The 23,699-nt window shown below is 35.2% G+C and overlaps 1 protein-coding gene and 1 non-coding gene across 10 annotated transcripts in view; one reads left to right on the top strand and one right to left on the bottom strand.

Annotated features, from left to right (window-relative positions):
- The window catches only part of ECT2 (epithelial cell transforming 2), a 67,025-nt gene that overhangs the window by 14,515 nt on the left and 28,811 nt on the right, over positions 1-23,699 (top strand). For all 9 annotated transcript variants that reach the window (XM_030929361.1, XM_030929347.1, XM_030929353.1 and 6 more), the window contains 6 exons: positions 4,098-4,234; positions 9,371-9,490; positions 17,628-17,696; positions 19,275-19,385; positions 20,201-20,297; positions 21,978-22,059. In XM_030929361.1, the coding sequence (XP_030785221.1) occupies positions 4,098-4,234; positions 9,371-9,490; positions 17,628-17,696; positions 19,275-19,385; positions 20,201-20,297; positions 21,978-22,059 (616 nt within the window). The remainder of the gene's footprint in view (positions 1-4,097; positions 4,235-9,370; positions 9,491-17,627; positions 17,697-19,274; positions 19,386-20,200; positions 20,298-21,977; positions 22,060-23,699) is intronic.
- Positions 6,382-6,512, bottom strand: LOC115892173. The gene has a single exon (XR_004052057.1). It is a non-coding gene; the product is annotated as a small nucleolar RNA SNORA72 (small nucleolar RNA).

Here is a 23,699-nt window from a genome sequence, read left to right as displayed (position 1 = left end):
AAAAATTTGTATGCTGATAACTCCCAAATTTGTCCTCTTCCCTGTCAAGCTACCTACTTTGTACTTCCTTGTCCATGTCTAATAGATATCTTAAACCTAACATAACCAAATTAGAACTCTTGATTCTTTCACTCTTAATTCCTCTGTTCCTTTGCTCTTCTTCATCAGTCTTTTCTGTAAAAAGGATCTCTCTTAGATGATTGCAGTAGTCTCCTAAATAATCTCTCCCTTTTAATTTGTGCCGTTGCATATGCAGCACTTAGAAAAGTCTTTAAAAATATATAAATTAGATGATGCCACTCCTCTGCTTTAAAATCACTTAATGGCTTTGCATTACTGTAGCTTTTAAGTCCCTATGTAATCTTGCCCTCATCTACCTAATCTCATGTGGTACTATGCTCTCTCTAATAATGCCTGTACTCTCTAAGCGTCAGTCATACCATCTTTGTTATTCTTCAAATATTTGTAGTACATCTGTACCTCAGGACTTTGTTAGTTACTCTGTCTGCCTCAAGGAAATCTGAGTGGATTGTCTGTAAAGTTAAATTCCCCTACTCCTTTCTGCCAACCCTGTGACCTGGTTGTTGTTTTTAGTAGTAGTTCTTACGATAGAAATTATAGTACTTGTTTACTTCTTTATTATTTGATTTGCATCAAATAAGTAATCTTTAAGAGAACATGAACCTTGTCTGTCTGATTCTGTGTTTTATTCTCAGATCCTAGTATAAAGTGGGTATTCATTAAATACTTAAGGAAAGAACTGAAAGTGAATTTAAGGTTGGCCCAGAAAATTGAAATGAGTTTGAGAATATAAAGAGGAGCAAATATACAGATAATAGCATACAAATTGAGTTTTTAGGGAATAATGGATAGAATAATGGATAGTTTGCTTGGAATGTGGAGGAGTAATAGTTAAATTAAAAATGTTAATTTGAGGCCTAGTATTAGATCACTTTCAAATAAGACTGTAATAGCTGAGCTGTATACGGTCATCAACAAGGAATTTTAGAAACTCCTTGAGCAGCAGAGGAATTTATTGAATAGATAATTCATAGAGAGTTGTTCTGAAGAATGATTAGAAAGACGGCAGTTTGGAGACAGACCATGATGTAATCTATTACAGTGGCTTCGGTCATGAAATAATAAGGTGCTGAACCAGAATATGTGGTGGTTGGAAAGAAAAGTAAGAAGCACAGGAGAGGCTGGGCGCGGTGGCTCAAGCCTGTAATCCCAGCACTTTGGGAGGCCGAGACGGGCAGGATCACGAGGTCAGGAGATCGAGACCATCCTGGCTAACACGGTGAAACCCCGTCTCTACTAAAAAATACAAAAAACTAGCCGGGCGAGGTGGCGGGCGCCTGTAGTCCCAACTACTCGGGAGGCTGAGGCAGGAGAATGGCGTAAACCCGAGAGGTGGAGCTCGCAGTGAGCTGAGATCTGGCCACTGCACTCCAGCCTGGGCGACAGAGCGAGATTCCGTCTCAAAAAAAAAAAAAAAGCACAGGAGAAATATTGGTAGAATGAAATAATAGGAAATAAAAAGAGATGAAGGCAAATTAGTAATTTTTTTATCACTTTTTAAAAAAATTATTATTATTATACTTTAAGTTCTAGGGTACATGTGCATAACGTGCAGGTTTGTTACATATGTATACTTATGCCATGTTGGTGTGCTGCACCCATCAACTCGTCAGCACCCATCAACTCATCATTTACATCAGGTATAACTCCCAATGCAGTTTAATTACAGTAAATTAGTAATTTAAATGAAAGAAATGTTGCCTCGGCATTGAATAGATAGGAAGTTTATGTTTTAGAGGAAGGTAGTGCAGTTTTAGAGAAATCCAAGTTACATTAAGGCAGAACTGTCCAGTAGGCATTTGGAAAAGTTGAACCAGCTTGAGAGGGAGAACATGATTAGATCTGAGAATGTACTAGTTTTATAATTATAATGGACAAGAGCATGGGATGGTAAGAGGAGATCATAAAGGACTGAAACTTGAATATGCATTTTAGGCAAGAAAATAAACCACTGAAGTAAACAGATATGACAAGTATACTCATATATTAGGGGCTCTATAAAATAGATTCCCCAGTTTTAGGTCATTGCCTAGACACAAAATAATTAAATTAGATCAGTGCATCTCAGTTTTTTCCCACTGATGTATATTGTGTAATGGCAGAGGCTTCTGGGTCTGGTGAGTGTAGCCTAAAATAATGTTTGGCAAGTGGGAAAATTTTTTTGAATTCTGTTTTCTTTAAAAAGCACTTGGACTGGGCACGGTGGCTCATGCCTGTAATCCCAGCACTTCGGGAAGTCGAGGAGGGTGGATCACGAGTTCAGGAGCTCGAGACCAGCCTGACCAACATGGTGAAACCCTATCTCTACTAAAAATAGAAAAATCAGCAGGGTGTGGTGATGTGTGCCTGTAATCCCAGCTGCTCAGGAGGCTGAGACAGGAGAATCACTTGAACCCAGGAGGTGGAGGTTGCAGTGAGCCGAGATGGCGCCACTGCACTCCAGCCTGGGGGACAGAGTGAGACTCCATCTCCAAAAAAAAGCACTCAACTCCATAGTACATAATTGTTTTCATATAAAAGCATTTAAAATTGTTTATCATTGAATAAAATTGATATGCTAGAAATATATATTATGGTTCTTTGTCACCCATTTCTATTTTATGTCATACATTCCTTTTCCTATTGAAAAACTTGCTATTAGGTGATTCTATATATAATGTTAAAGTATTCTAACCATATTAACAGTAAGAAAATGTATTTTAAACTTTTATACATTAAAATGATATATATCTCTATATTCTTTTTTTGAGATGGAGTCTCGCTCAGTCTCCAGGCTGGAGTGCAGTGGCGCGGGAGTGCAGTGGCGTGGGAGTGCAGTGGCATGATCTTGGCTCACTGCAACCTCCACCTCCTGGGTTCAAGTGATTCTCCTGCCTCAGCCTCCTGAGTAGCTGGGATTATAGGCATGTGCCACCATGCTAATTTTTGTATTTTTAGTAGAGATGAGGTTTTGGCCAGGCTGGCCTCGAACACCCAACCTCAAGTGATCTGTCGTCCTCAGCCTCCCAAAGTATTGGGATTACAGGTGTGAGCCACCATGTCTGGCCGCAAATTTTTTTCTTTCATGAAATGTATATGAAACACACTGTTGCGTCCTCTTTCCACTCTCTACTGGTTGTTTTATATTATGTTAAGATAGTTTGAACTAACAGAATTTTCAGTTAATATTGAGTTTTTTGTAAGGGGCTTCTTTTTGACATATGTATATGACAAGTTTTCGTTATTGTAATGGTGTAATCACAACAACTTTTTCCTCCTTTTTACATGTAAGTAGCTTTACCTCTTCCTTTCTATTTTATTATTTTAGCTGTACAAAGATTCATATACCTTTTACCCAGATTTCCCAAAGGGACATATTCTGCCATGTTTGCTTTAGCATTCATTCAGTCAAAATCTCTCTTTTTCTAAACACAAATACAATACACACATGCATGTGTATTTTTAATATATATACTGTTTGAGAGTAAGCTGCAGACATGATATGCCTTTAGCTCTGAGTACTTAAATGTCTGTTTCCTATAATAGAGACATATTTCTTAAATAACTGTATTACTTATTACATTATTATAGTAAGGAAATTAACATTAATACTATGAACTATTTTGTAGACTTTTCATCAGTTATCCTAAAAAGTCTTAATGTCCTTTTTAGCAAAAGGAAAAAATTTTTTTCTTTTTGATCTAGAATACAATCCAGGATACACATTTGTTAGGTTGTCTCTCTTTAGTCTTCTCTAACCTGGAACAGTTCCTTAGTCTTTCTTTGTTTTTAATAACCTTGACATTTTTGAAGAGTACAGGCCATTTAGTGGAATGCCTACCAATTAGAGTCAGTGATATTTTTGACATTTTTTTTTTCTGGCCTTAGCCTATGAGAAAAAATTTCTTTAATGGAAATCTGTATGGTGGTACATTTATAACAGTAGGTTTTCTCTCCTTTTTATCTTGTTAAGTGTACATAATGTTTGGTATTTTTATTTGGCTTCCATTAAATCTTTCCACCTTTTAACATTTCAGACACCCCAAAGTCTTGTACTAAGTCTTCTAAAAACTCCACTCCAGTTCCTTCAAAGCAGTCAGCAAGGTGGCAAGTCGCAAAAGAGCTTTATCAAACTGAAAGTAATTATGTTAATATATTGGCAACAATTATTCAGGTAAGTATGAGTTTGATTGGAAAATGATTTCTGTTCCAGTGTTCCTAAGTAAAAAAAAATCTAGGTGATATTATTTCTTACAAGAAAATTATATAAACATACAATTTGAACATGGATATTAAAAATGGAAATGTGTGACAAAAGCTGCTGTTAGGGAAATGTCATAACTAGTATTACCTTTTATTTATTCAGAAATATTTTTATTATTTTTATTAATTATTTTTAATAACTAAAGCGAACAGAACTCAGTAGGTGATCTCAGAGGGTATCTATCAGGTTTAATTCAGAATTTTGCAGGTTCCTTGTCAAGGTACTACATTTATATTTGGAAATGGTAGATAACTTTTTCTGAAAGTATGTGTTCTAAGAGTCATTGCTTTGAGTACTGTATATATGTGAAAAACATTGCCTATACAATAGCAGTGAAGTATAACAGTGTTGATATAAGTAGTTTTTTTCAGTAATCATTTCATGTGACACATGAAATATGCAGTGGTTAGTTATAAATAGATGTTAACTCATTGCTTATCAATAGTAAAATGTACTATAAAGTTATTTCTGAAGAAAAACAGCTCTAATGAATCCTTGTAGGATGAGATTATAGAAGATATTAAGGAATAAACTGAAATTTAAGATTCTGAAAGACAATAAAAGGTCATTATGTTGGTATCTGTAGAAAGAAGGAAGAAGTCTGTTTTAGGTAATAAAAGAGATAGGTTGACATACTGTTAAGAAAATGAAGTTGAAAAGACCAAACTTACCTTTCAATAGAAAACAATAGGGAGTTTCTGATTTGGGTTTAGTTTTTAATTGACCTTTATTTGAATTCACAAAATAACTCATTAAGGTCCAATTTAATAGCCTTTAAGTTGCTTGTACCATTGATAAAATGCATGGATAAGAAATGGAAAGACTTCTTACTTGATGGTCATAGAGAGGTTGTTTTTCACGGTTAATTATTTGTTTAGCATCAGTCAAGGTTTTCTGAGGTTCTTTGCTGTGTTAGATTTATTTTAAGTCACCTTTGCTCTTCTTTCTCAAGGGAAATCACGCTAGATAGATGAATTTCTTGTTGAAGTTTTTATAGTGATTCAAAATATGGTTGAGTAGCAAAAAATCCCTTTGGCATATACTATTCATGTACTTTAGTCGCATTTATTGCTTAGAAATGTAAATCCTTTCAGGCCATGGTAAAATGCACTGAAGTTTCAGAATTCTCATTTGCATATCAATTAAATTCACTAAAACTCCTTTCAAAAAAGCTCATGAAATTATTAGACTGGAGAAGGTTTCATACCACTTTGCTTAGTATAAACTCATCAAAGGTTTTATTTAAAAGATTGTGGCCTAAATTCATTATAGTATTCTCTCTTTAAATTTTTTTTTTGGTACCGACGGGGTCTTTCTATGTTGCCCAGGCTGGTCTCAAACTCCTGTGCTCAGGTGATCCTCCTGCCTCAGCCTCCCGAAGTGTTGTGATTATAGTCATGAGCCACTGTGCCCAGCCCATGATAATACTCTCCTTAAAGAACTTTGTTTTAGGACTGATATTTTCCTTTTTGGGGGGATAGGATTTGGAATAACTTAATTATAACTTATCCTCAAAATTAAATGAATATCCGGAGGCTTATTCCACATACTACTTGGATGCCTAATTAATATAAAGTACTGTGCTAAGTGTTAAATATATTTTTTTGTTTTAAAGAACTTTTTACTAGAAGAGGAGATAAAACATACACAATTATACTTACCAAATGGAACATATTAGCATAATGAAGGAGTTAAGGTATTAGATTTGTAAAGTGAGAGTTTTACTGCTCGTTTAGTTTAGGGAAGGTGTTGGGCTAGAATTTTCTGTGTGTTGTGCATCAGAAAAAGCTTCATACAGAAGGTAATGATTGAAGTGAACTTTTTTTCTAGAAAATAAAAATACGGTAATTTTACAGTTTATTTAATAGCAACTGGTACATACGAAATTTCCCTCCTTTGGTAATGCCTTTTTTTGACAGAAGTTTGCAAATTAGCACTGATTGTTTGTAAAAGTTATTAGATTAGCTCTGCTGTCGTTTTCCTTAAGGCTGACCAAAGATAACCTAGAATCACAGCCCTCAGATGGTCATACAAAATGATCATATAAGTCAGAGCTAGTTTATCACCAGCATTTATAAAAACAGACCTAGGGAAAGAGGTAGGTCCAAGACACATGCATGGTCTTAATATAGCGAATGTTTAGCTTGTCCTTACTATTATAAAATCAAAACAATGAGAATATTCACAATGAAGTGAATTTTAAAGTATGAATATGATTGGTAGAAGTAGAGGATATAGATGAGAAGTCTCTGAGACTGAGTAAACAGTACAAGTGATCATTCAATGTATTATCGATAGCAGGGGTGGAGTAGGCATATGGATACCGTGAGAGTTGAGATGAGATGGCCTATACTAATCTAGAGCAGGCCTTTGAGCGGTGTGCTATCTTTTTTTTTTTTTTTTTTTTTTTTTTTTTTTTTTTTTTTTTGAGGCGGAGTCTCGCTCTGTCGCCCGGACTGGAGTGCAGTGGCCAGATCTCAGCTCACTGCAAGCTCCGCCTCCCGGGTTTACGCCATTCTCCTGCCTCAGCCTCCCGAGTAGCTGGGACTACAGGCGCCCGCCACCTCGCCCGGCTAGTTTTTTGTATTTTTAGTAGAGACGGGGTTTCACCATGTTAGCCAGGATGGTCTCGATCTCCTGACCTCGTGATCCGCCCGTCTCGGCCTCCCAAAGTGCTGGGATTACAGGCTTGAGCCACCGCGCCCGGCCTGCTATCTTATCTGTAAGCCATAGAATAATTTTTTTTATGAGATGAGAGATCAATAATATCTGACTTGCATTTCAGAAAGATAGCTTGGTTCACTTTGAAGGAGGAATTGAAGAGGGGAAATTGGGGAATCAGTGATACCAATTTGGAGGGTATTTCAGCAGTCGTGAGAGATTTTGAAGATCTGAACTTTTTAGGATAGTATCAGTGAAGATAAGAGGATAGATCTGAGAAACATTGGAAAGATAAAGTCATTGTGGTTTCAGTTTCATTTTCACAATGACTAATGATGTTGAACGTATTGTCTTCATTTGACATCTATATATCTTTTTTGTTGAAATAACTGTTCATGTTTTTTGCCCACTTTTAAATTGGTTGTTTCCTTCTGAGTTTTGAGAATTTTTTTTTAGAATTTTTGAAATAGGGTCTCATTCTGTTGCCCAGGCTGGAGTGCAGTGGTGCAATCTCGGTTTGGCTCACTGCAATCTCCGCCTCCTGGGTTCAAGTGATTCTCCCATCTCAGCCTCCTGAGCGCTTGGGACTACAGGCATGTGCCACCATACCTGGCTCATTTTTGTATCTTTTGGTAGAGATAGGGTTTCACCGTATTGGCCAGGCTGGGAGAATTCTTTTTTTCCTTTTTCTGTGAGACGGAGTCGTGCTCTGTTGCCCAGGCTGGAGTGCAGTGGTGTGATCTCAGCTCACTGCAATCTCTGCCTCCCAAGTTCACGCCATTCTCCTGCCTCAGCCTCCCAAGTAGCTGGGACTGCAAGTGCCCACCACCACGCCTGGCTAATTTTGTTTTTGTATTTTTAGTAGAGATAGGGTTTCACTGTGTTAGCCAGGATGATCTCAATCTCCCGACCTCATGATCTGCCCACCTCGGCCTCTGAAAGTGCTGGGATTACAAGCGTCAGCCACCGTGCCCGGCCGAGAATTCTTTATATATTGTGGATACTAGTCCTTTGTCAAACATGACTCGCAAATACTTTTTCATCGTTCACAGCATATTTTTTTAATTCTCTCAAGTGTCTTTTGCTGAAGAAAAGTAAATTTTTATTCAAGTCTAATTTAACAGTTTTTTTATTCATAGATTATGATATCATGTATGAGAACTCCTTACCTAAGTTTAAGTCATGAAGATTTTCTCCTCTGCTTTCTTCTAAAAGTTTTATAGTTTTAGGTTTTTTGTTTATGTCTGTGACCCATTTTGAGTTAATTTTTGTATAAAGTTTTATATTTAGGCTGTGATTCATTTTTTGCTTATGGCAGATGGTATTGTAATACCATTTGTTGAAAGACTATCCTTCCTGCATTGAATTGCTTTTGTACCTTTGCCTAAAATTACTTGACCATATTTGCATGAGTTTGTTGTTGAATTCCCTGTTTTATTGATCTATCTATGTTTCTCCCTTCACAAATACCATACAATCTAGAACACCACAGCTTTGCAGTAAGAAGCTTCTTTGCCTTTCTGTATAAATTTTTAGAATCAGGTTTTCTGCATCTGCAAAAAGTCCTGGAACTTTGATTGGCATTAAATTTATACATCAGTTTGAGGGAGAATTGACATTCTTACTGTGTTCATTCTTTCAATCCATGACCATATGTCTACATTTATTTAGGTTGTCTTTGATTTCTTTCATCAGTATACTGTAGTGTTTAGCGTCATGAATGTATTTTATTATGTTTATACTTAAGTATTTTGATTTTTTATTGTGATACTACTTTTTAAATTTTCCATTTGTAAGTTACTGGTATATAGAAGTAAAATTGATTTGTGTCTGTGCACACATATGCGTGTTCTGACCTTGTATCTTACGGCCTTGCCAAACTCATTTATTAGTTCTTAGTTTTCTTCTTTTATTTTTTAGATTGATATGAGCAGCAACATAGATACAAACAGATCTTCTAGCTTCAAATCCAGTCTTTCCCCCAAGCCAAGCTTCTAAAAATTTTAAAACATTTAGCACATATATTAAGTATGTCTGGAGGCAACAGATTGCTTGTTGCTTTCATCCTTAGTAACTTAAATACAAAAGTAGAAATTACTCTTGTATCATACTAACGATTTTAATGATTGATTGCAGAACTGTGTGAACTTTTATTTGCTTCTAATGACATTTCATGACAAGAGCATATGTATATACATATACACAGGTATATAGAGTACATAGAATAAAATAAATAGAAAATATGGGGAAAATGTCTCAAATTTAGGGAGAATATTTTTTATTATTACTTCCTTCTCTATTAACATCTTATGTCTCCTCTATCACTGTCTATATTTTAGGTCTTTTTCCCACAATCTACTTAAACTAGTCTTTTTTCTACTTTAGCTATTTCAAGTACCATTGGAAGAGGAAGGACAACGTGGTGGACGTATCCTTGCACCAGAGGAGATTAAGACTATTTTTGGTAGCATCCCAGATATCTTTGATGTACACACTAAGATAAAGGTAAATTTGTATATGTTAGATTAGTAGTAATTTTTTTCAAATTGTACATATTTATTATGATCTTTGAGGTACTTCTGGTCAGCTAAATAAGTTTTGTACCTAAAACTTTGAGTCATTTTTCTCTGTTCCAGCACCTCATAATGTTTGTTGTTTGCTTGTTTGTTTTTGAGATAGTCTCAACTCTTGTCACCCAGGTTTTAGTGCATTGACGTGATCTCGGCTCACAGTAACCTCTGCCACCCAGGCACAAGCAATTCTCCCACTGCCTAAAAGTCCTGAGTAGCTGGGCACAGGCATGTGCCACCATCCCAGCTAATTTTTGTATTTTTTTTGTAGAGATGGGTTTTGTCATGCTGCCCAGGCTGATTTTGAACTCCTGACCTCAAGTGATCCATGCGCCTCGGCCTCCCAAAGTGAGGGGATCATAGGTGTGAGCCACCGTGCCCTGCCTTTTTTTTTTTTTTTGAGATGGAGAATACTCTCACCCAGGCTAGCGTGCAGTGGCATAATCATGACTTACTGCAACCTTGACCTCCTGGGCTCAAGTGATTCTCTCACCTCAGCCTCCCCTGAAGTAACTGGAATTACAGTTACATGCTGCCATGCCTGGCTAATTTTTTTAAAAAAGTTTTTTGTAGAGATAGGGCAGGGTCTTGCTATGTTGCCCAGGCTGGTCTCAAACTCCTGGACTCAACTGATCCTCCTGCCTTAGCCTCTCACAGTGCTAGGATTACAGCCTTGAGCCATTGCACCCAGCCTTTGTTTGCTGTTTTTTTATTTTCAGGTAATCCTACAAACAAGGAATTAAGGCTTTATGAAATCTATTCTGTAGAGACATGTTATTCCCAGTACTATTTTTCTTATGTTCCTATTGCTTTTGCTCTTGGGGTGTATATTTTTGTTTTGCTTTGGCTTGTTTTGAAAACTCTAAACTTCTGATGGACTAAGAGTTCATTTAAGTCCCTTCTCCATGTATAGGTAGGTAAATGCCAAAAGTATGTGAGACAATGCTGTCCTCTTATTAATTATTTTCCTTTGGTGAAGGGCCTGTGATTTCCAGGTGTCAGTCTCTTACAGTAAAATAATTCCTGGACAGATTTAGCTGAACTCTTAAACTACTTTTTAAGTAAGTAGTTTAGTTTTATTTCCTCTTACTTTATCTATGTAGTACTTGAGCAAAGTTAATCAGTTTTCTTTTCAAAATAACTCACATTAATGTTTATGCCACATTCCTATAAAAGAACCAATCCGAATTACAGGATGTTTTCAAATATATAAGATTGTTTTTTAGTATACATTATAAACAAAAAATAGCAGATCTATAAATTATTAAAAATGACATTTACCAGTTGCTTGTATTTTGTGTTTTATCAGTATTGCTGATCATATTTCAGTTAATTTCTAGATTTGAAGAGAACTCTGAAGGAGTCTATTTAAAAAGCTTAGAAAGCTAGAGAGTTTCAGGCTAGTTAATCCTATTCCAGTTAGGATTCTGAATTTTTGAAGAGGAAAGTACTTTTGGAATATTTTTTGTTTTAAAAGACTTACTGAGTGGCACAAAAGCAGAATGGAAGGTCAAGTAGGTTTTGTGTGTTTTTTTTTGTTTTTTTTTTGTTTTGTTTTGTTTTTGAGATGGAGTCTCACACTGTCACCCAGGCTGGAGTGCAGTGGTGCGATCTCAGCTCACTGCAACCTCTGCCTCCCGGGTTCTCCTGCCTCAGCCTCCCGAGTAGCTGGCACTACAGGCATGCACCACCACACCTGGCTAATTTTTGTATATTTAGTGGATCTGGGATTCTGCCATGCTGACCAGGCTGGTCTTTAACTCCTGACCTCAAGTGATCCACCTGCCTCGACCTCCCAAAGTCCTGGGATTACAGGCATGAACCACTGTGACCGGCCTGTCAAGTAGGTTTTCGTCTTGGTGTTTTGCCACTAAATTTGTGTATCACTTTGAATTTGTGTCAGTTATTTAGCTAGTCTGGACACCCTTCTATGACAAAATGTGTTATTTTATGTTTGCAGAGTCATAATCTTAATTTAGAAAATCATATTCTTTGATTCAGTGAAGCTTTGAAAATTTATCACCCTTTTGTTTTCTTATGTGTAACAATTCTTTAAGCTTCTTTTGTAAGATGGTACTTCAACTATTAGTTTTTCAGTTTTTTCTTTTTTTTCTTTTTTTTTTTTGTCACCTAGGCTGGAGTGCAGTGGCCTGATCTGAGCTTACTGCAACTATTTGGTTTTTTAGCTGATTTCAGGTTTGTCAAATATTTAACCATTTTAAAGCTTATGTTCTTTTCTACTGTGAAACCAGTATGTGCTGTCAAACATTTGTAAAACTCAAGAGAAAAGGAAAAAGGGAGAGAAATACCCATAATTCCATTATCCAAATATGCCTAAAATTTTGGTTTATTTTCTTTGTCCTTTTAATACATAGCAGTTTTTTTTTCCTGTTTTAAATGAAGCCAACCATCTACTGAGCGTTACCACATCTGTTGAGCAAAAACTTGGTATTATTGTACACATTTTAGAGATGTGAAACCAGTACACACAGAGAATAATTTTCCAGAGGCAGTCATCTAATAAATGCTGGACACAAGACTTGAACCTTTATTTGTATAACTTCAAAGTCTGTTCTCCTAACTACTAATGCTATTTTCCTTCTTTAAAATCATGCTCAGGTACATCCTTTTAGTATGTAAACGACACCATGTAAATGTGTCTTAAATTTGTACAGTTTTTCATATCATCTCAATACAGCATTCCTGAAAACATTGGTGTCTGTATTTTATAATATCGCATAATGGTTAAGAATATGTAGTGGAAAAAACAGCTTTTTTTTTTTTTTTCTTTTTGAGATGAAGTCTTGCTGTTGCTCAGGCTGGAGTGCAGTGGTGCAGTCTTGTCTCACTGCATTCTCCATCTCCCGGGTTCAAATGATTCTTCTGCCTTAGCCTCCCCAGTAGCTGGGACTACAGGTGTGCACCACCACACCTGGCTGATTTTTGTATTTTTAGTGGAGGTGGGGTTTCACCACGTTGGCCAGGCAGGTCTCAAACTCCTGACCTCAGGTGATCTGCCTCTGCCTCTCAAAGTGCTTGGATTACACCACTGTGCTTGGCCTGAACAAAGCAGATTTGATTGAGTTTGAAGTCAGGTGACTTTAAGTGCTTCAGTTTTCCTGTTTATAAAATGGGATAATAATAACTGACTTATGAAGTTGGGTAAACTAATATTCAGAAGTTTTGTGTAGTGTTAAAACTTTTTTACCCATTGTGTTTACAACCACTGTCTAGCATTTAGATTACTGTCAGTAAATGTTTACTGAATGATGGTCATGTTACCTTTAAATTTCAAAATCAGGACTAGCACTCAGTGTTTTTTCTTATCTAGGTATTATGTAAACATCTTTAGTAGCCTCATTCTTAATTTGCTTTCAAGATCTTGTGAGCTGATGTTTTGAGTAAGATGACAATTTTTGAGGTTGTTATCTACATCTCTCTTTTCCTCAGTATGAATTTTTCTTTTTCAGGATTAAACATTATTAATCCTTGATGTATAATTTTCTACTCTTAGCTGGGCACAGTGGCTCATGTCTGTAATCCCAGCACTTTGGGAGGCCGAGGCGAGTGGATTGCCTGAGCCCAGGAGTGTGAGACCAGCCTGGGCAACAAGGCGAAACCCCATCGCTACAAAAAATGCAAAAATTAGCTGGGTGTGGTGGCGCATGCCTGTACTGTAGTTCCACCTCTTCGGGAGGCTGAGGTGGTAGGATCACTTGAACCCAGGAGGCAGAGGTTGCAGTGAGTCAAGATCATGCCACAGCATTCCAGGCCTGAGCAACAGAGTGAGACCCTGTCTCAAAACAAAACAAAAAATAAACCAAATTTCTACTTTTACACAACTATGATGAAACAAAAGAGAGAGGGATTGATAGGAGTTCTTTTTGTTGTTGTTGTTTTTTTAATATATATATCTTTTCTTATTTTAGTGTAAGCCTCAAAGAATTGTGTACTTGTTTTAGGAACCCATGTATGTTGGCTTACTGTGCAGTGAGCTCAGCAAAAGAGAAACCCTGGTTAAGATTAATTCTGCACTGTTACTACCTACTTAACAGTGCAGAATAAATCTTAACAAGGAAGAAAAGAAGTAAGTAGCTTAGCTTTCTTAAGCCCCATCTGTTTATGACTTCCCCACTTTTCTAATATTCTGGCCCAGGCTTTGGAATCTGCTTTGTCTTAGAACTGTAGAATTGTCCTTTCTTTTGGAGGAAAAGTTAAGAGAAGCCTATGAGAATTTCTGATGTATTATAGACAAGGAGGAGAAGATACATCTCAGTCTCTGTCCTAAATTGTATCGGGCATTTTCCCCAGAAATGTTGTAAGAAATAGTGGTGTTATGAATAAAGCTATTGGGGACTCGCCTGCCAAACTGAGTCCCCCTTTCTAATGGGGACGACTGTGGAATAACATGGAATCTGAGTCAGACAATCCTGAGTTTGAATACTGGTTCACAGCTGTGTGATTTGAGGAAAGTTACTTAATCTCTCTAAGCCTTAGTTCCTTTATTACGTAGTTCCTGAGCTAATAGCAATCTTTTTTTTTTTTTTTTGAGATGGAGTCTTGCTCGGTTGCCCAGGCTGGAGTGCAATTGCACAATCTCAGCTCACTGCAACCTCCACCTGCTGGGTTCAAGCAATTCTTCTGCCTCAGCCTCCTGAGTAGCTGAGACTACAGGCACGTGCCACCATGCCTGGCTAATTTTTTGTATTTTTAGTAGAGACGGGGTTTCATCATGCTGGCCAGGCTGGTCTCAAACTCCTGACCTTGTGATCCTCCCGCCTTGGCCTCCCAAAGTGCTGGATTACAGGCGTGAGCCACGGCACCTGACCTAAGACAGCAATCTTTAGTCAACAAGCATTAGGAATTAAAAGTTAACCAGAAACTGAGCAGACTATATTTCACAGTGCCTCAAGATGATTTTGCTTTCTTAGAGCAATGTTCTTATGTAAGTATTTTACAGGTTTATGCATTAATAGAGGAATCCCTAACAGATAGTTATGCTCATAAAATCCTGTATGATGTAGGAATAATTACTTTCCTCATTTTTCAGAATAGAAAATTGAGGAACATATAGCTTACATAACTTGTCCAAGGGCACAGAAGTAACAAGCCCAAGAGCCAGTATTTAAACCTCAGTAGTCAGTGCCAGAATTCACTGCATTGTATTGCCCCAAGATTAGACTTATTTATAATATTTCTTCCTTTTTTTTTTTTCCTTTCAAGTGCAATTCTGAACAGTTCAGTCTTCCCAGTTCTTGATGTGTGTGGGCTGTTAAAATATTCTTGCTTTGAGTTTACTTTTATGCTATTGAAAGTAGTTTTTCTTCTTTTTGAACTTTACTGAATCTACTAATACAGGACAGTGATTCTTAAATTATTTGTCTTTAGAATCCCTTTTCATTCTTAAAAATTGAGGAAGTTTTACTTATGTGGATTTTATATATTGGTATTTGCTGTATTCAAAATTTTAAAATATTATTTAAGATGTATTATTTTTTAACAGCTTTATTGAGGTACGTCTTACATGTTTTTAAATTCACCTATTTAAAATACACAATTCAGGCCGGGCCTGGTGGCTCCTGCCTGTAATCCCAGCACTTTGGAAGGCTGAGGTAGGAATACCACTTGAATCTAGGAATTTGAGACCAGCTTGGTCAACATGGTGAGAACCCATTTTTGCAAAAAATAAAGAAGTTAGCTGACTGTGGTGGCACATGCCTGTAGTCCCAGCTACTTCGGCAGGTTAGGTGGGAGGATTGCTTGAGCTTGGGAGGTTGAGGCTACAGTCAGCTGTGATTGTGCCACTGCACTCCAACCTGAGCAAAAGAGTAAGAACCTGTCTCAAAAAAAAATAAATATATGATACAATTCAGTTATTTTAATAACTTAACCAAGTGGTACAACTGTCACCATAAATCCACTCTAGGACATTTTCACTACCCACCCCAAATAAGATGTCTACTTACAATTAATCTTTATTTCTACACCCAGCCATAGGCAACCACTAATGTACTTTCTGTATCTATGATTTTGTGTTTTCTGGACATTTTAAATCTTTAATATATTATAAATATACATTGATACTATGTATATACACATAACATATAGATATACTATTTGATACACTATATAGTGTTGTAAATATGTTTATATAGTATGTGGTCTTTTATATATGGTTTCCTCTTAGCATGTTTTTTTTAGTTCATCTAAATGTAGCATGTTAGAAGTTCTTTTTTTCTGGTCAAATAATATTCCATTATATGACTATAGTAATTTTTAAAAGTCTGTTCACCAGTTGATAGACATTTAGATTGTTTCCATTTTTGGCTATTATGAATAATGCTCTTGTGAGAGTGTGGTGTGCAAGTCTGTGTGGACATGTTTTCATTTCTCTTGAGTAGGTACCTAGGAGTAGGATTGATGAGCTATATGGTGGTTTTATATTTAAAAATTTTGAGAAAATGCCAGGGTTTTCCCATCATTTTAAAGTTAATTAATTAATCAATTTAGAGATGTGTTCGTGCCTAATTGCCCAGGCCAGCCTCAAACTCTGGGTCTCAAGTGATCCTCCCACGTCAGCCTCTTGAGAAGCTCAGACCCATCAGTTGTTATTTTCACCAGTAATGAATGAGAATTGCAACTTCTCCACATTCTTGAAAAACACTTATCTTTTTTTTTTACCTTATAAACCATCCTAGTTGGTGAGGAGACATCTCTTGTGGCTTTAACTGTATTTCCCTAATGATTAATGATGAGTATCTTTTCACATGGTTATTAGCCATTTGTATATTATTTTTTGTGAAATGGCTACTGTCTATAGCCTGTTTTTTGATTGGATTGTCTTCTTGAGTTGTAAGGCTTCTCTATAAATTCTGGATACAAGTTTTCTTGAAATACAAAAGTTTTAAATTTTGATGAGGTTCAGTGTATTCATTTTTTCTTTTATGGACTGTGATATCAGTGTCATACCTAAAAATTTTTTTCCTAACTCAAGATTTTGAAGATTGTTTTCTTCGAAAGTTGTTTTGCTTGAGGTGAGGGTTTAAGTTCATCTTTTTGCATGTGGGATATCTAATTTTATATTAATTCACTTAAAATAATAACTACGTGACAACACAAGTACCATTCTTTAAGAAAAATAATTTCCAAACAAAAATAATTAGTAAGGGGAGTGGTGGTATTGTAGTTTTTTTTACTGTCTGGCTTAATAGAAGACTGGTTTTCATATCTGTTTCTACATTCAGTCTGTTGCAATATCACATATCATGTAGCTTCTAGAAAACAACTGTATACTTGTGAGAGAATGAGTGAAAAAGTCAAATAATGCTTTAGCAGTATTACAAAAATAATTTTAATCTCAGGGATCCCACTGAAAGGGTGTCCCAGCAGTCTTTGATGAAACTTTAGAGAGTCTTTAGTATAAGAGCTTGTCGATTGATGTCTACTTTAAAATCACTTAGAATTTCAATTAGGGCATATCATTTCTTGGCATCTCATTTTATCATCTGATTTGTTTGTTTATTATAAAGCTTTTAAATGTTCTGAGTTTTTACAAAGAAGTAATATTTTAGAAAGAGCATGAAGAATTAACAAACTATGCTTCATGGGCCAAATCCAGCCCATTGCATGTTTTGGTTAAAAAAAATTTTATTGGAACACAGCCACACTCATTTATTCACACTTTTAAATTTGCTGACCCCCTGTTAGAGATTACAGTTTTTAATGACTGATGTTAAATAAGATGCTTCAGCAGCAGGATTGAAAGTAGTTTTCTATAATTAATAACACCAATCAGCTTTATAGTTAATAAGAAAAAAATACTGAGTTATCACATCACATTGGAAAGTTAGGCTTATTGACTTTATATTTTAAAAATTATTTTTCAAAGGACTTGTTTTTGTAGTAAAAGTTAATTCCTTGTTGAAGAGAAAAAATGGGATGTTCATTATTTTACACATTAAATTAAGACACTTCGTAAAGTGCTTCTTTCCAACAAGTATCTCGGAAATATTAAAAGTTGTATAAGGAGCTGTCAGGTTTAATTTTAAATATTTCAACTCGTGCTATTTCAGGATGATCTCGAAGACCTTATCGTTAATTGGGATGAGAGCAAAAGCATTGGTGACATTTTTCTGAAATATGTAAGTATTGTATTTCCTTTTTAAGTTTTCAGATTAAAATATGATCTCATCAAGGACTGGCAAGGAATGTAATTTACCTATTTAAATGTGAGAGGTTTTAAAACTTTGACATGATTGTGTTTATAAAATATATTGGAAATGTTCTTTGTCTTCTGAAACATGCCTTCTATATGCAATTTAACATCTTAATAGCTCAAGATTATTAGAAGAATGCCAATTATCATGCTGTACTATAATTGTTTTAGTATGTATCAAGTTATTTGCTCTTCATAAATGGCCACAGATTGTATTTTCATTTTATATATTATTTAATTTTCATTTTAAGTTCAGGAGTACATGTACAGGTTTACTACATAGGTAAAACTGTGTCATGGGGGTAAATTGTACAGATTGTTTTGTCACCCAGGTGTTAAGCCTAGTACCTATTCGTTATTTTTCCTGTTCCTCTCCTTCCTCCTACCCTCCACCTTCCAAAAGGCCCCAGGTATGTGTTGTTCCCCTCTATGTGTCTATGTCTTATCATTTAGCTCCCACTTATAAGTGAGAATGTGTGGTGTTTGGTTTTCTGTTCCTGTGTTAGCTTGCTAAGGATGATGCCCTCCAGCTCCATCTGTGTTCCTGCAAAGGACATGATCTCACATTTATTTTTTTTTTTAAATGGCTGCATAGCATTCCATAGTGTATATGTACCACATTTTCTTTATCAAGTCTATCATTGATGGGTGCTTAGGTTGACTCCATGTCTTTGCTACTGTGAGTATTGCTGAATTCTACAAGATGTACAAAGAAGTTTTTATTTTTCTCCCTTCTTAGTTGATAACACTTTTTGCTGTCATGTCTGTTTCTATTTAAAGGCTTCTAATGAACTGCCTCTTACTAGGATAAGAACCACACAACTTAAGTTTTATAATTCATTTCGACAAGATTCTGTGAATAGAATTTATACGTTTCTTTGAATCTCTTTAAATAGGATTTGTAAGTTTCAGTGCCTTGAGTACTGGCATTTATACTTTTATTTTTTGAGGCCTCTAACTTCTTTCCTTACAAAATAATCTCTTAGATGTTTTTTCAGTTTGGTTGAGAATTAAAAATTTACAAATTATTTTCTCATTTTTTGGATACTTTTTAATTTTCTCAATCAGCCAACACTTTTCCTTTTCTTGCTTGCATTTTTGAGTAATATAACTGATCTTTTAATGGTGGTTTGGATTTTTGAATAAATACCATGCTTTTGGAATCTACATAGATCAGCTGTAATTTAATTAATATTTTTTAAACTCATAGACGTTTTCTTTGTCATGTTTGTATCAATACAATAAGCTTTAACATATCTTTTGTTTTTTTCTGGGTGTTTTCATGTTTTAGACTGTGTATACCAATTGATGTATTTTGTTTAGCAATTCTTTACTGAGAAATTTATGAAATAAATTTCTATATTTAATTTGAGAAAAAACTTACTTTAAACTTTGTACCCAATATTTCAGATTGTGACTATTAATTATTTGACTTTAAGTTACATTGTCTCTAAGGGGGTGACAAATGCATAACAAATAATGTTTTCTTCCCTTTTCTTTCCAGTCAAAAGATTTGGTAAAAACCTACCCTCCCTTTGTAAACTTCTTTGAAATGAGCAAGGAAACAATTATTAAATGTGAAAAACAGAAACCAAGATTTCATGCTTTTCTCAAGGTAATGTATATTTCTTTCAAATAAAAATTTAAGAATTATTTCTGAAGTAATTCACCAAAATTATGAAACAATGAAGTAAATTTTAACTTTAGTAAAATGTATCTATTAATATCTGTTAGTTTTAGTTGTACTTGTTGGTGATCATGATGTTTAGCTTTGGAAGGTTTGTTATATTCAGTGTTAGGTACCAGGATGTGGTTGAATGAATAAGAATGTTATATGTGGTCTTTTTTTTTTTTTTTTTTTTTAAGTTGTGGCCAGGTGCACTGGCCAATGTCAGCCTGTAATCTTAGCACTTTGAGAGACTGATGAGGGAGGATTGCTTGAGGCTAGGAGTTTGAGATCATCCTGAGCAACAAAGTGAGACTCCCATCCCTACAAAAAGTTTTTAAAAAAGTTTTATGTATTTTAGTTTTCAAAACACCTAATGATTTTCCAGTGAGATTTGTTTTGCTTTTAATGATTTTTTTCTTATCAGTTCCTTACTTTGTTTATTTAATGGTATTAGCATAATTAATATTATTAAATGTGCTTTTTCTCGTGAATGATGTAGACTTAAGAGAAATTTAAGGTGGGATATATAGGAGTGTGTAGAAGAACTCACTTTTTATGTAAGATGTTAACCACTGGCTGGCCAAGAGGCCATTTCAGGCCCTGGAAAATTATTCAGCCAAGTAATCTACCACAGAGAAATTCCACCTCTTCTCTATTAGTTTGTATCAGGGACACTAATGATAAGGTGTAATCCAGTAAAAGTAGGGCATATAATCTTTGCAGAAAACCTTCTTTGAAATTGTTGAATAAATTTTTTTCAGATAAACCAAGCAAAACCAGAATGTGGACGGCAGAGCCTTGTTGAACTTCTTATCCGACCAGTACAGAGGTTACCCAGTGTTGCATTGCTTTTAAATGGTACTTGTCTGATCTGTTTCAAACTACGTCAGATGTTTTAATAGAATTGTTTTTTCCAAAAAAGTTGAATTTCTTCTCATTTTTAGAGTTTCTTAGATTTCAGCATTAAAGTTTATATATGTTTTACTTTATGGATTATCTTAAAAAATAGTCACTGGTGCTACTAAAATTCAGCTTGGCCTGAAATATTTTATTTGTTGATTAGTAGTATATATTTTGTCTTTTCATTTAAAAGTTTTCTTAATATTTCATGGTGTGTCACTAATTCAAAATCATTTTACATCCAAGTACATACAAAATTTGCCCACAAAATCACGAGGAGAAGATAATTTGTATGTCCCAAGTTTTTGTAGCCCATTTTTGAATTTTAGTAAAGTTCTATATACTTGGCTTTATGCTTACTTTTTTTGACCTTAGATTGTTCAGAGTACTCTTGAAACATACCTGTTTATTCTAGAACAGAACTATAGATATCAGTAGAAGGGAATTTTACAGCAGATAATTTTTATGCATAAATTTTGCCTGTGGTAAAAAATGTGTATATATATTCTGTTATATTTAGCTGGCTAAAGACAGTATCCGTTTTTATTTTATTCTTACGTATGAAAACAAAATTATAGCCTGTAATTCCAGCACTTTGGAAGACTGAGGGTAAACCCGGGAGTTGGAGACCAGCCTGGGCAACATACAGGGACCCAGTCTCTAAAAATAATTAAAAAAAAAAAAGGAGGATAACTAAATTATAAACAGGAAAAAGTCTATAATAAAATATTTAATTCCTAAGCTAAATCTACACTAATATTTATAGCAGACAAGGAGGCAAATTTTGTGACTGTTTAATCTGTTATTTTCTGTAAAAATCTTGGTTAGTATGTGAATTATAGTACTAACTAAAAATTTGACCTTTTTTTTGTTTTTTAGAGTTATATAGTTGAGAATTACTGGCTTATAAAAAGATTTGTCCACTATTTAAAACTATTCTGATTTACAAATTATAAGGAGAATATATGAACAAACTTCAGGTTTCCAAAACATTGTGGTTTTCTTCTAATTTGCATATCTTCATTATTGTTTAAGTACTTGTAGAAATTCATAAATGTTATAAATAAAATGATTTCTAGGCTTTATTACTATTATTCCACGTGAGAGATTAGGTGGACAGTGGTACTAGGTTAAACCTAGATTTGATAAGAATATGCCAAGGATGGCACAGGGAACACAAATAAACAACCTGGATTAGAAGAGTCAATGTGTTAAGTATAAATCTCTAAAGTAACAAAATCTGTGCTTAAAGATAGCAGATGCTCTCTGTGATGTAGCCATGGGCCCCAGTATGAAACACAAAATACATTTTGATTTCTGAGCTTATTGAGGATCATGTGTTTTCATTTAGCACTATGGAGAAAGTTTGAGGACTTTAGGAATCCCCAAGTATTACTTGAAGGGATTGGAACAGCAGTGTAAGAAAATCAGGATTACATATTCTGAAAATTTAGTCAGTAAAAATGGAAACCTTAACAGATGTGTAATAAGAGAGCTTTTTAGGGAACAGTGCTTAAAACTTTTTTAAGGATTGAATATGATCTTTAAAAATTAGCTATATCAAGATGGACAGCATTTTAGTCTTAGATGAGAAATCACTGAATTTTTTATGCATGGAAAAACATTGTGTTATTACAGATCTTAAGAAGCATACAGCTGATGAAAATCCAGACAAAAGCACTTTAGAAAAAGCTATTGGATCACTAAAGGAAGTAATGATGTAAGTGCATTATTTTCAATTTTTGATCGTGCCTTAGATTTCGAATGGAATTGATAGAAAACTTGAATCATAAATAGGAAAATATCAATGAAATGTCTAAATTATTTTTCTAATAGTATAGTTACACATTAAAATGAAGTGTTTTAGGAATACATTCATTAATCAAAACATTTATTTCTGAAGGTATTAAACTATTGTGCACAGAGAATAATAGTTTAGAAACTTGAAAATGTTACAAATTCTCTAATAGACATTTTCTTCATATAACTCTAGTCATAGCTTGTTTCTGTCTTCATATTAATGTGGATTGCCCAAATGTAACTTGAGAATGTGACCACAGTGAAATTAAAAGGTTTATAATACTTTTTCACATTAATTTTTAAACTTTTTGTTTTCTACCTAGAGTTCTGTGGAATTGAGTTGGCAGGATTGGTTGGAAATGTATTAAAAGTATAAATTCAATGAAATTGATCTGGGGAGTTTGATCATAAACTTAGGCTGCTTACTGTAGGTCTAACTTGGAAACAGGACTGAACAGAAATGTTAGGAGCAGAGTGGAAAACTCTCTTGCCATTGGCTGTTTCTTTTTCACCTCAGAGCAGGTACTTTAAGTGGAGTTTACATATCAGTGTATTTAATAGATTTAATTAATTTCTGAGATTCCAGGGTGCTTCTATATGAGAGTTTCTTAAAAGGGTTCCAGAAGGGCTCTTAAGGAGAAACTTCACTAGCTCTAGAGAGGGGATTCAGCGGAGACCTGTCTCTCATTCTCTTATTTGAGACAATAATGCTCAAATTAGTTATTACCAGCTTTTGTTGTTGCTGAAAGGGTTATGTAAACAGGTGTCCCGAGACTCCCTCAGATACCAAAATCTGCAGGTGCTCAAGTCCCCTACAATCAGCATCTGCAGATATGGAGGGCCAAGTGTATATACTTTTTTTGTTTTGTTTTCTTTTTCTCTTATGTATTTTGTACGTTCACCAGCCAGCCATCATGCTTTTGATTTTTTTTCCCCTGGGACCAGGATAACGGTATTGAGACCATTATGATGACAATTCTCTGTAATTTTTCAACACCTTATGGTTTAAAATACTCTGACACACATTATTTACCTTGATCTTTTCAACATGAAGTAGGCAGTCATTGTTTTCATATTTTTATAAAAGAAACTGAGATGTTGTTACCTGCTCAATTTATCTGTTTGGAGTGTAGAATATTCTACAAGTGGCTATGCTATTTGTTATTTATGTATAATATATTTTGGTAAGCAAAGATTATAAAATAAGTAAGGAAAAGTAGCAAATGATTAGTCATTTGACCTGTTGCCTTCTTTAGAATAGTGTCAAGCTGGCTGCTGGAGGGATAATGGGCTGAATCAGTAAGACATTAAGTTTTTTTTTTTTTTTTTTTTTGAGACGGAGTCTCGCTCTGCCGCCCAGGGTGGAGTGCAGTGGCTGGATCTCAGCTCACCGCAAGCTCCGCCTCCCGGGTTCATGCCATTCTCCTGCCTCAGCCTCCCGAGTAGCTGGGACTACAGGCGCCCACCACCTCGCCCAGCTAGTTTTTTTTTTTGTATTTTTAGTAGAGACGGGGTTTCACCATGTTAGCCAGGATGGTCTCGATCTCCTGACCTCGTGAT

This window comes from Rhinopithecus roxellana, chromosome 1, assembly GCF_007565055.1.
Source record: "Rhinopithecus roxellana isolate Shanxi Qingling chromosome 1, ASM756505v1, whole genome shotgun sequence".
Classification (NCBI taxonomy): Eukaryota; Metazoa; Chordata; class Mammalia; order Primates; family Cercopithecidae; genus Rhinopithecus; species Rhinopithecus roxellana.
Note: the sequence above shows the minus strand (reverse complement) of the source record. Positions and strands in the feature narration are given on the sequence as shown.